This window comes from Poecilia reticulata, chromosome 2, assembly GCF_904066995.2.
Source record: "Poecilia reticulata chromosome 2, P_reticulata-male-v2, whole genome shotgun sequence".
NCBI classification, from domain to species: Eukaryota; Metazoa; Chordata; class Actinopteri; order Cyprinodontiformes; family Poeciliidae; genus Poecilia; species Poecilia reticulata.
The window spans coordinates 17797630-17810907 of NC_088831.1; the positions used below are offsets into that span (position 1 = coordinate 17797630).

At 39.5% G+C, this 13278-nt stretch overlaps 1 protein-coding gene across 1 annotated transcript; it reads left to right on the forward strand.

Annotated features, from left to right (window-relative positions):
• The first annotated feature begins 375 nt into the window (after nt 1-375).
• Nucleotides 376-12120, forward strand: idh1 (isocitrate dehydrogenase (NADP(+)) 1). Its single transcript, XM_008437600.3, has 9 exons — nt 376-547; nt 1805-1945; nt 5788-6079; nt 7104-7206; nt 8217-8394; nt 8471-8622; nt 8712-8852; nt 8940-9102; nt 11405-12120. The coding sequence occupies exons 2-9, from the start codon at nt 1824-1826 to the stop codon at nt 11496-11498; spliced, it is 1245 nt and encodes a 414-aa protein (XP_008435822.1). The 5' UTR covers nt 376-547; nt 1805-1823; the 3' UTR covers nt 11499-12120.
• The last annotated feature ends 1158 nt before the right edge of the window (nt 12121-13278 follow it).

Sequence of the window (13278 nt, forward strand, 5' to 3'; positions counted from 1 at the left end):
TCCCTGGGGGCAGTGAATCTGGTTGTTTGGTGTGGTAGTGATATAAAGGATCTTCCCTAAACAATTATGTGAATTTTATTTTATTTTTTTTGTAGCTTACTTTGTGTGTGTTTTTTTTCTTTCTTTCTTTTTTTGTAGCTGCTGAGTTTCAACAGTCGGGCACACTTTGGCTGGCCCCGTTTAAATTTCTTCAGAAATTTTCTAGTCATTATTATTATTATTATTATTATTTTTTTTATTATTATTATTTTTATTTATTTACAGTTGTACTTCCACACAGTAGAGTGGTTGTCACTGGGCGTGGATGTAGATAGGCATACATTTGTGAATTATCGCGAGGCCCCTTCTTTTGTGTGGGCCTATCTGATTGGCGCGATAGTCGTAAGCTCTTCACTGATTGGCTTTCTGACAACGGGAGGAGAGACGTTGCAAGTCGCCGGCTCTGCTTGAGCAGCCTGATCCGCTGTCACCTCGGTCCAAACATCACTGTGTCCGGTTCCCCCTGTCGTCTCTGACGCTGTTGTGGATTTTTATTCTTACACTGAAGGTAAGCGCTTCATTTTAAACACCGGCTACTGCAAAGTTAGATAATGTCGAACTACGGGGAAGCAAGATGCTCTCGTTTTTGCTTTTTATCTCGGCACATCTTCCCGTTCTGTTGCTATAGCTAAACATTTAGTTTTCTATATCCCCCCAAAGACGAAATATGACGTTATATCGCGCTGGAGAAAGCAGAAAACGACACGGTGTTTTCTGTGGAGGTCCTTGTTCTTGGTCGGGTGCAGGCTGCAGCTAGCATAAAGAGTCCATTCAGGCCCGGAGCTGCGTTAGAAAACTCCTTCCTGGTTTCATGTTTCACGGAGTTACTTATTAGAATCGTTTCTGCTCAACTGGTTCCGTTGGCGGCTCCTGCTTTCCAGGTATGGACCAACTGCTTGTTGGCTGTCTGAGCCGTCTGTCGTCCTCTGTTATAATGAAGCAGACCCGGAAGCTTTGGGAACACCGTGTAATTATACCAAACGGGGGCAGATGTCAACAAGCGCAACTTCTTCTAAAACCTCAACTTTGTCGGTTTACTGCAAATGTTACATTTTTATGTATACAGAAATAATTGTTGTTTTATTGTTATTTTTGTTTTGTTTTGAACCTCCATACTGTTCAGTCAGTGCATGTGTAAAGCATATGTTTATATGGCTTCAAAAGACCATATAAGAGGATTATTATGGAGTAAATCTGGCGGTGCGAAATTGAATGCTGAGTCATTATTCAGGCTGCTCCCACTTAATAACACGAAGAGATTATTTCACAGAGGGCAAACATAAGATCTCTCTGTTTTAATTCAGACGATTAAAACACGAGAGAAGCACCGATCCGCTTTTCCGATCACTGATTTTTGTAGACATCTGACCTGCAAATATCGATTTTGGCCACTGCCGCATCATCTAATTTCACTGCTGGTCTTCTTCGGCAGTGAAATTAGAAATCAAAATTAATTTCTCAAAATCTAATCTTGAGAGGAAATATGTACAAAAGCCTTTTTTTGGACAGCCAGTATGTAATATGTATAATATTACAAAATAATTACTGTTTTCAGCAAAATGATGTCATCCGCAACCATTCATTCATGTTTTATAACTACAAGGAAAACTTTTAGAAAAGTTTTTGAATTTCTTAAAAAATTTCTGACATTTCCCTTGACCGAAAGAATTCAACTCTTAAAATCTGTAACAGAGCAGCTGTGTGTTCTGCCCCCTTTCTTTGGGTTGGCACTAAATACAATCTGTTGCATTTCTTTTCTTCACAGTGTGTGTGTTTTTGCCAAGATGTCTCAGAAGATCAAGGCCGGCTCGGTGGTGGAGATGCAGGGTGATGAGATGACTCGGGTCATCTGGGAGCTGATTAAGGACAAGCTGATTTTCCCTTACCTGGAGCTGGACCTGCACAGGTGAGTGGAGGTCGCTGATTGTTTTACCCTCAAATGTGATGCAGGATTTCAAATTCGAAACGTGACACCAAAAAATAGGAGGTATACTGTCACTCTTTTACGACGGTACATGAGGGTCATTTTAGATAGGAAGAGAAAGGAGGAGTAAATTTCCACCAAATGACTCGGATATGTTGAGATTCATATCAAAAGTTTTCTAGAAAAAAAACGTAGAAATTTCAGAGTTTCAAAAGTTTAAAATTTGCTAGAAATTGTTGATATTAATCTAACATTTTCTAGGAATTTCTGAGCTCCGAAAGGGAAATTTTACAGAAGGAAAAAAAATTTGAAATTTTGAGATTAATCTCAGAACTTTTCTATTAAAAATTTTTTTTAGAATTTTTTTTTTATTATTATTATTATTTCTCATTTTGAAACTTTGAAAAATTCCAAATGTCAAACATTTTCAACTACTGGAGCTCAGAAATGTTCTTGCTTATTCTGTAATGTTTCTGCGATTAACCTGAAAATTTCTGAGTTTTCTGGCAGAAATGTACTGCTTTCTTTTTTTCTTCTATTTGCGATGGCTCTACTGTGCCATCATACTTTTCCCCCTCTCGATTAGCATTCAAAATGTAAAAAAAAACATAACAAAAGTTTCTGTTTGCTGCTCCTGTAACTGCTGACATGAAGTGACCGTTCCTGCAGATCTTGCATGTCTGGTAAAGCTTGTTTTCATTAAACTCTTCTTGGGGAGTTTGTTTTAAACAAGACAGCTTGACGATGTCTTTGGATGTTTCACAATATAAATCCCAGTGCAACACTATGGCTGCATTGATAACTTAACTTAGTTAGAGCTAACTCTCACAGACGTTTCCTCTAAAGGTGGGTTTGTCCTGGGGAGGAAGTGGAAAGTTTGGCTGCAGTTGCTCAATGTTAGCATGTTACTCATTCCACAGCATGTCAAGTACAAAATGAAAGACATGAAAGGAAAATAAAGCTGAGACCGTTTTTAAACCTTAAAAACCTTTTAATTTAACTCCTCGTGTTTTGATGAGAGGCTTTGATCAGCCATTTTGTCATGTTTATAAAGATCATAATATTCACATTTCTTTCTCTTTGAATGTCTTTTTTTGGTGAACTTTAGCATACATTTTTAAAAATATTTCATCACTCTTTTTCTTATGAGGTCATAAAAAAGTTAATGATCTGTTGTGATCAATTTCTGAAAGTCCACTTATGATAAGTATTGTGCAATACTGACCTTGTTACACTAATACAATCTTAGAAGGTGGAACTGTCAGAGATTGAGCAACTCTAATAGTAAACTTAAGGTTCCACCATTTCACAAAGGGATGATTTAGTAGAGTTTGTGTCAGCAGTCAATATTTTACCCACACCAGGAGTCCTCAGAGCCCTAAGTCACTAACATTGATGTTTAACCATTTACAGAATTTTTTGCACATTATTATAACCTACTTTCTGTTCCATCTTAGTGTTTTATTCAAACCCCTTTCCAATCCCAAAATTTCTAACCTGTCCATGCAAACACGAGTTTAAATGATTAAACCCCAGTGAAAGGAGAAACAGGAAGTATGTAGAGTAAGTGTGTGATATTAAAATGACATAATGTAATAACTGCAGATGCACTGATTGGACTTTTCCTAGCTGATTCTCATGTTTGCTTTGCTTTGATTCAGAGACCCTAGCAGTAACTTTAACACATAACTGAATGATTCACTTAAACTTTGTCTCGATTTATCAAATAATTGCAACAAGCACTTACCATAAAAGAAAACAAAAGCGATGCAGGTTTGAAATCCAAAAACAGTGGGAAAACACTGATGTAAACAAAGCATCGACTAGATCATTCCCATTTTTCAACGCAAATAAGTGTTTGACTTTCTCGTGGTTTTTATTCAATTCAATGCATAAAATATGTGCAGCTTCATGTGTTTTTAAACCTCCAAAAAAATGGAGGTTTTTTATGCATTTAAAATAAATTGTTGATGGATTTGTAAATTATTGGACAGAAGTGCTAAAGGTAAAATCTGTCTGCTTTGGTTGCTGGGATGGATTTGTGCGTTACGACAGCAAATCAGCCATTTGTAGATGTTTGTGAAACGGACAAATATAGATTTTTTGATTCAGTAAAACTAGCAAATAGCTATTTGAATTCAAGCTAAAAAAAAAAGGTGAGAAAACCAATTAAATGAATAGTGTATTCTGGTGACTCCGTCCTCTGCTCTGTATTCATCAGTTTTTGTGTCCTAGTTTAAACTTTCTGCAGAACAGGGAGGGGAAACTAGGTAAAAGGTCACCTCTTCAAACAAAGGCAGCGGGTGCACACAGATTCTCTCAGGCTTCTACAATAAGCCCAAGTGTTTCTCAACCCCAGTCCTAGACACACACTGCTCTGCAATGTTTCAATGTTTCTCTGCTCTAACACACCTGATTCAGATTATCGCAGTTCAGTGAAAACCTGTTAATCAGCTGTCAGTTGCAATTAGGTGCATGTTGAAGAGAGAAATAAAAAAGAGGACTAATCCACGTCAATATATAATCAAGTACCGAAAATATGGCCAAGCCTAACAAAAGTTGTTGATTTTATTTGTGTGTTTTTGTGATGTAACACACTTTGAACTGCCTTGTTGATGCTATACAAATAAACTGGACTTGAAGCAGGGAAACGCCACAGATATAGAGAGCAGTGTGCCTTGAAGAGCAGCGTTGGGAAAACACTGATATAAGGAAGTGAATCTGATCTGGTTGTGTTGGTTCCACTGGTTGTTGGAGGTCATGTGTAACCAGTCAGTCAGTCATTGCACACAGGACTGCTTGTGTCTCGGTCTTTTAAAAAAGTCCTCATCAAAGACCCTAATAGTGGAGTCTAAGAGAGGAACAGGGTGTTAATGGACCTGATGTGAACTCTGGCGGCTCTTTGAAGAGTTGTAATTAGCTGCAGTGCCCTGGCAGCTGTTTGAATTATTCTGTAGTTGAAAGCACGCTCACGTTCACTTTCACCTCACATTAGCGTTGCTTCCGTCTTCTGACAGTATGTTCATTTCTAAACCCATTCATAGTAGTTTAATATTCAGTATTTTAGCTAAGCAAAGCAGTGGCTTCAGCTCCCATCAGTGCCTGGCTAGTTGGCGCTCCAGGCATGTTTCTAAATTGTGTCTATTGAAGCATGAATAATAATGGCAACAGAGCGTCCTCTTTATTGGTGACCCATCTATGCCTGGGGTACAGAGATTATAAATATCTGTCATGTCTTCCAGGTTTAAATCGTTTGATTTGGCCAGATTTAGCTAGAAGATGTGCAGATCACAGATTTTTCAATAAAAACAGAAATCCGTCGTTCTTTTTCTCACAGAGTCAGGACTGGATGTAGGTTACAAAGCGAAACGTAAAGCCTCTCCTATAACCAAGTAGATCACATGATTCCAAATGTCCCATAACTTGAATAGAGAACAGACATTCATTGGAAAATAACGATCAACTTGAGACGACGCCTCTGTGTTTTTTGTAGAATGATCTAAATCAGGACTGGTCAAACTTGACTGTCTTCATCCAAGGATGCCATTATCTTGCCTCTCAGATTAAATCATGACATGGGGTAGCTTTGTATTGTCTGTTTCACTTTGCTGCTAAAATAGCTGAGACCCATGAAGTCATGGACTCTAATAGACCTCTGAAAACTCACTGAGCTCTCTTAAAATCTTTTTCTGTCCTTTACATTAATGCTACTTCCACAGAAGTACCCGTGTGTTTTACCACCTACTATTTTTATGTCCACTTTCTGCATGCCGTTAGCTATAATTCAGCCTCGACTCCGGTCTTCTTGTTGTCGTCCTGCTCAGCTTTGACCTCGGCATGGAGAACCGAGACACGACGGACGACCAGGTGACGGTCGAGGCAGCAGAGGCGGTCCGGCGCTACAACGTGGGCATCAAGTGTGCCACCATCACGCCGGACGAGAAGCGCGTGGAGGAGTTCAAGCTGAAGAAGATGTGGCGCTCGCCCAACGGGACCATCCGGAACATCCTGGGAGGCACCGTGTTCAGGGAGGCCATCATCTGCAAAAACATCCCCCGCCTGGTGTCCGGCTGGGTGAAGCCCATCATCATCGGCAGGCATGCACACGGAGACCAGGTGAGCTGGTCCTCAGCACTGCTAATAAAGATTCCTCCAAGCTTCCAGAAAACTGCAAAACAGCTGAAACATATCACGATGGACGGATAATTATCGATTAGTTTTTTGTTGTTGTAAATATCTGAAATATTTTGAAACTGGTGATATGACATTTCCGTTGTGTCTACAGTTTCCTCTCCAGCTGTTGTACTCATTTTCTCCCTTCACTCCACACCAGTGTTTTTTATTTGTCAGTAGCTATGAAGCACAGTGGCCAAACCTGAAACTGCTGCTGCGCATGTTACTTGAAAAGTTGTTGCTAGGTTACCAATGACTTGGAGTGAATAGAAGTCACATTTTGGGTACCCCAAGGTTCAGTCCTGGGACCCCTCATGTTTAATGTCTGCTAGCTCAGGTTATTGCTGGTTGAGTGGCTAAAGCCTTTCCTCTGCCTACATCCCCCACAATGCTGTGCTGTTCTGGATCGGAGTTCAGCGAAACTATTGAAAATTCTATCAGACGTTTTATCTATTGATATTGATCATATGTGAACTGTGACATATATTGTTATTGCTTTATTGCCCTGCAGGAATCATGTTACCAGGTTTTACCAGCTGGTTTATTACCTAACAAAGCTGCTCCTGAAGCACACTATAGCAGCACTTTGTGCACTAATGAGCGATCTCAGATCCACTGTTGGATGAGACACTGTGGGGTTGCCAGGAGACTCCGGATCAATAATTACATTTCATCCCCTGCTCTTTGGACCTGCCTCTGTTGCCTTGACGAGTTAGGGTCACACACCTGGGTAGCAGGTTGGTTTATGGCTCAGTGACAGAGTCAATAGTTGTGTGTTCAGGTGTAGGTGAAAGGTAAGAAAGCCTGCTGGTTACATAATGGATGTGCCTTAGATATTCCGGCTGACGCTTCCTGCTGACGTCCTTATGGCTATTTCATGAACTTTGCACGACGCTTATCATTTTTGTACTTTTCCCTGGGTTCTAGTACACTGCTAACTCTCTCCTCCTCGCTGTGCTCTCCACAGTACAAAGCCACTGACTTTGTAGTGCCAGGGCCTGGGAAAGTAGAGATGATCTACACACCCACAAACGGAGAGCCGGTCAAATATGTCGTCCATCAGTTTGAAGGTAAAGAGGAAATCAACTCGCAATGCAGTCAAACTCGCAACACAACACGACATACGAAAGAGCTGATCATCTCACAGAAACATCTCAGATTTGGCACCGTTATCTTTCACCATTGAGTTGCTCTTGCAGAGTAGAGGTTCTTCACTCAAATCAAATGTGGTTCAACATCCCTGAAACTTTGCATGAGTTCCCTGCTTTTCATTTAGCCTTTGTTCATTCTGCAGGTTCAACAAACAGGATCCAGATTAGTCGGTTACACTTTATTTGAAGGGGTGTGCATGAGACTGATATGACACTGTCATAAACATGACATAACACCTGTCATGAACAAGAAAGACTCCTCATGAATGTTTTTGACTGTTGTCATTAAGTGTCATTCAGTAAACAACGATGCTTTTAAAGGACTTTTAATGCAAAATTTAATAGCATTTTGCATTGAAAGGGTAATTATTGTCTGAATAATGCAAAGTTTAAACTTTTAATTGACTTTCAATGCAACTTTTAGTGCAACTTTGCATTAAAAGTGTCATTATTTACAGAATGACACTTTGTGACAACAGTCAAAAACATTCATGAGGACTCCTTCATGTTCATGACTGTTATGAAATGTTTATGACTACCCTGTCAGTCTTGTGCACACCCCTTCAAATAAAGTGTTACTGATTTGTCTCTCACATAAGTTGTCCTGCTTTTTTTCAACGTACTGCTTTCAAATTCTCTTCTTTTTAATAAATGAGAGCAAATAATTTTTAGAAAACTGAGAAAAAGCAAAAATGTGATCGATACTGCAGCTTTCAGATCAACTTCTGATCATCTGAGGAAAGATCATTTTAAAACTGGATCCATTTCTACCTGATGGTGTTAGTGACACTTAATATGGACTTCATATTTTAACAAGATATCTTATAGTATTTTTTTCAACAGGGATAACATTGTGATCAGTTTGAATGTGTTTGTATTCTTCATGAGGACATCCAGGGTGATCAGTTCATGTTGTTGTGTCTGTCCAGGTACCGGTGGTGTGGCTTTGGGGATGTACAACACCGATTCGTCCATCCGAGACTTCGCTCACAGCTCCTTCCAGATGGCTCTGTCCAAGGCCTGGCCGCTGTACCTCAGCACCAAGAACACCATTCTGAAGAAGTACGACGGTCGCTTCAAGGATATCTTCCAGGAGATCTATGAGAAGTGAGACCTTCACTAAAGTCCGAGAATAACAAGCAAACCGACGCAGAACTGAAAGGGGATTGCTTGTGTCTTTCAGAGAATATCGAGCTCAGTTTGAGGCCAAAGGAATCTGGTACGAGCACCGACTCATCGACGACATGGTGGCCCAGGCCTTAAAATCAGAGGGAGGTTTCATTTGGGCCTGCAAGAACTACGACGGCGACGTGCAGTCGGATTCTGTAGCACAAGGTTGGTGAAACGATCCATTTGGTGAACAGTGAAGGAACCTCTGCTCCCGATTACACCAGCCGAAGGTCATGACTGATGGTTGTTTTTAGGGTACGGTTCTCTGGGCATGATGACCAGTGTTCTGATCTGTCCTGACGGACGCACCGTGGAGGCTGAGGCCGCGCACGGCACGGTGACGCGCCACTACAGGCAGCATCAGCAGGGCAAAGAAACCTCCACCAACCCCATAGGTCGGAGGAATATTCTTACTACACAAATATGCGCCCTGGTGTTTTTGACCGAAGCCTGTCCTCACGCTGTGGATGTGTTTGTTTCAGCCTCCATCTTCGCCTGGACGCGAGGTCTACTCCACCGGGCGAAGCTGGACAGCAACGCAGAGCTCCGGGTGTTTGCTGAGGCTCTGGAGGCCGTCTGCGTCGAAACCATCGAGGCTGGATTCATGACCAAGGACTTGGCCATCTGCATCAAAGGAATGCCAAAGTAAGTCACGTCCATCATACGTTACCAGCACATTTATTAGAGACACAAACTCGTATAGCTCTATGGGTAAATCTCTTTCTGGTATAGTCATGCAGCAACGTTTCTTATTGCTACCTGCACAGTAGCAATAAGAAATGTTGCTGCATGATAAATTATCCCAGAAGTTATTGCGATAAACGATAATGTTGTTTTGAGACGATTGTCAATATAATGGTATAATAATGCATAAAGATCAATAAACTTTAATTTCTAACAAATGTAACATTGGAACATGAAGACCATTTAAATATCCCAAATAGAGAAACAAAACAACTGAGACAACAAACAAAATGGACACTGAAGTTCCTCTAAACAAAATTGTCCTTCAAACAGTTGAGACCAAACCACCAGAATGAAGACTTTTGTCATCCAGTTTTTGGTAGAAAGAGAAAAAAAAATTCAAGCTTGTTTGCATTTATCATTTGATTAATTGGTTTATTGTTTATTGCAACAGGACATGGGTCCAGGTAAAATGTCGCAGAGTGCCATTCAGGGTTTTCCCAGGGAAAACAAAGCGTTAAACGCTAAGCGTTCAGGCGCGAAGGCAGTCATTCATTCAGCGGCCTGCCGTGTTTTTGAGTTTAAAAATGTATAAAGTTGATAGGAAATTTGAAAATATCACTTGATAATTATGTGTTATTGGAAGATTAATGCTTGAATACCGACTATAAGGTCTTAAAAATGCAAACATTTAAAAACAATAAAAAAATAAATAAGCAATGCTTAGCCTGGTGGGTCCCAAAGTAACTTATAATACACTGGGGGGGAACTCAGCCATTGTTCTCTAGCAAACCAATGAATTACAGCCACGGTGTCATGCTTTTACTAAAGCACAAGATATTCATGCTTTTTCCATAGACAGGAAAGCAAACATTGTTTTCTAATTGAACAAGATTATTGTGAGCAATCAGCCATGTTCCTTTTCAACTGTATAAATTAGTGACCTTGACCGGGAAAACACTTTTTCCCTTGACTGTCAATGTTTTACAGTCTGTCTGAACATTGTGGTCCACAGGGTGAAGTCCACTGAGATCTTATAGTGAACTACAACGGTTGTAGTTTCACCGCAATAGACCAAGATCAGCTCAGTTGTCTTCTCCTTTGTAAGGAAATTTTAAAAGATTAAATATTGGTCTCTCCAACAGAGGGGACTTCATGCTTCACGCAAAAAAATCAGCAAATACAGAGGCATTATGGGATAGATTACAGGTCACTAAGTTCATTTCTCAAGACATGTTTTTTTCCCCAGAAGATCTTTTAAAAAAACAATTCACGTCTATTAAAGGTTATCGCTATTATATATTTGGTTGTTAAATTATTTATTTATTTATCTATAATCTTATGAGGATTTTGTATGATGATCAGTCACTAGTAAGTTATATTAGGGTCGGAGGTGATGTCACTGTCTGAGAGAGCAGTGGGTGTTACACCGCTCTGCAGTTAAATAGGATAAATAAATAAATGCAGTTAAATAGGATCTAGGTAAAATTTGAGAATAAAGGCAAAAGAATTATGGATTTTATATTTTAGACCATCTTTACCCTTCATGTGTAGGAAATTAAGTTTTCTTCATTGAATGTCTACTTTTTGCTCTTGTTGAGATGTTTTTAAAAAGAAATTCAACAGCTGCCTTCCCATTACAAATGTGTGCAAAACTTTGTTGGAATTCAGCTAATGTCAAAAACTATAATTTCACAATTGTGGTGTTTGCATTAAATAAATGCAATTAAAATCACATATGAACAATCACATGATGAGTCATAAAAAAACATGGTGTGCCATCATCGTCCTCCCACTTCCTGTTGTCTTCTTTGTCTTTTCTGCCAGTAGTAACACCCGGTTGATGATCATGTGGCTTATGTTATGCAAAAAAAGTGTTCCTGTTGCAGTTGTGGAAAATACACACATTTTGATTTGGCTGAAAAACCAACTCATCCTACTGCCCAAACTTTTGATTAAAAATGTGTGTGTGTGTGTGTTTTTTTTTTATGTTTCCCTTGAGCAAATTTAGTTTTGTAATGTCAACTTGCACAATTTTATGGTCAAAGGAAACACAGTCACTGATACTGAAAATGGCTCGGGTCAGCTAGACAATCCAGAAAAGAGCTGTTGTAGTAGTTAGGTGTGTTGCGTTCACTGATCTGTAAAAGGTAGGATTTTTCAATTCCAATCAGCTAATCCACCAGTCAGGGTTGGAAAAGACTAAAAGTCATTCAGTTCTCTGACCTTCTGTCCTGTTTTTTTTGTTTTTGTTATTTTGCAGTGTGACACGCAGCGACTACCTGAACACCTTTGAGTTCCTGGACAAGCTGGCAGAGAACCTGAAGATAAAGCTGACCACACAACCCAAACTGTGATCCCACTTCCCCAGCTGCAGCACTTACACACAGACACACACCGCTGGCCCTCGCACACGGGGGATGACCTTCCGGAAAGCGGAGTGTTGGCCAAACAGGCAGGGACTGCACAAGGTCTTAGCCGTAGCAAAGGGTTGATCAAGGAGGGTGCGCCGTCATTTATGCTGCATCAGAACTGCATTACCCAGACATTAACAGCCTCCAGGAACTAATATGACCTCTGACCTTAAGGCGTAGCGTCGTTGTTTTTTTCACTGTGGTTGCACTAGCTCCCTGCTGATGTCCGCTCGGGGACGCTAGTTGCTAGAGAACCTCTGGACCATCATTGCCTTTTTTGCTATTTTTTTATCTAAGTCATGTGTGGATTCTGTTCATCTCCGTTGCCTCGTCGTGTTTTATAAAAACCTCAGGCGCCGTTGTGAAGCTGGAGAGCCAGAGAAGCAGAGCACAGTCAGCGGTGTTGTCAGTAATGAGACTTGTCAGCTTTCAGCCGAGCGACTAAACATTCCATGACATTAATCATCTCGTAACTCAGAAAATGTAACAAACTGTAAAGATTTCATAAAGTCTGACTCCAAGCACACTACTCTTGACCAATAAAAACTCTTAAATGTCCAACATATTTACTTTTAGATTTTATTCTTGACTTAACGAAGAGATGCATTTATTTGCCGTTTCCTTGATGTTGTGTGTGTGCGTGTGCATGTGTGTGTATGTGTCTGTGTCTGTGTGTGCATCAGCAATAACATTTATGTAATAAATGTGTCTGCCAAAAACAAAGTTGTAAAACTGTTCATTTTATAACAATACACACACATTACACTACAGTACAGAAGGCAGAGTTTACACAGAACTAACTTGATTGTGTAGGAATATACTGAAAACAGCAGCAGTTTATCATTTATTGAATATAAAAAAATAATTACTACAGAGCATTAAGAACATTATTTTGCCTCTCAAAGATTTCTTTTTTCTTTTTGTCACATTTATCTGTTTCAGGTCATCAAACCGATTTTAATATCAGACACAAATAACCCAATTAAATGGTTTTAAATCATTGCATTTTTGATGGAAGAAAGCTATGAAACATAACCCAGCTCTTACTGCCGGTTTATTTTAACACCCATAAAAGTAACTTCTTAAAGCTAAATTTGATTTAGCCATATGGTCAAAGTCCTGACATCTGTCAACCACTGACTGGTTGTCACCATGTAGGGTGGCACAAACAGTTTTTACGTTTTGGGAAGATTTTACCAGGATGGTTGTGATCCTCAATAAGTCAAGTCATTGTATGAAAACTTTTTTTGTATGTAATAAAGTTATCGTTTGATATTAAAATTAGATCATTTGAAAAATTTCAGCGCAAATCTGTAAGAAACTCGTAAGGGTAGAAATAGTTTTTCACATAACTTTAAGCAAAGAGTGGGAAACATTTGACTAAATCTGGAAAATAACTGGGAGGATTTAGCAGCAACAAAGTCTGATCTCTGTTGAAAAGCCATCTGTCAGATCAGAGAGTAAAATAACATGGACACAGTTAAGATTACAATGTTCTATGTTTTTATTATTATTAATTACTCCATGCATGAATTGTTTCTGCTTACTCAGCATCAACAACGGGCTGTGGCTCGCTCTTGCTTTACTTAGACAATAAGTTTAGTAAATTGATGATCCATCCATTGGAAAATACTTTTCAGGAAAAGGTATTGAATGTTTATGGCCCAATTTAGAATCAAAATAAACTACATAAAAAACTGATGATAGAAGAATACATTATGTT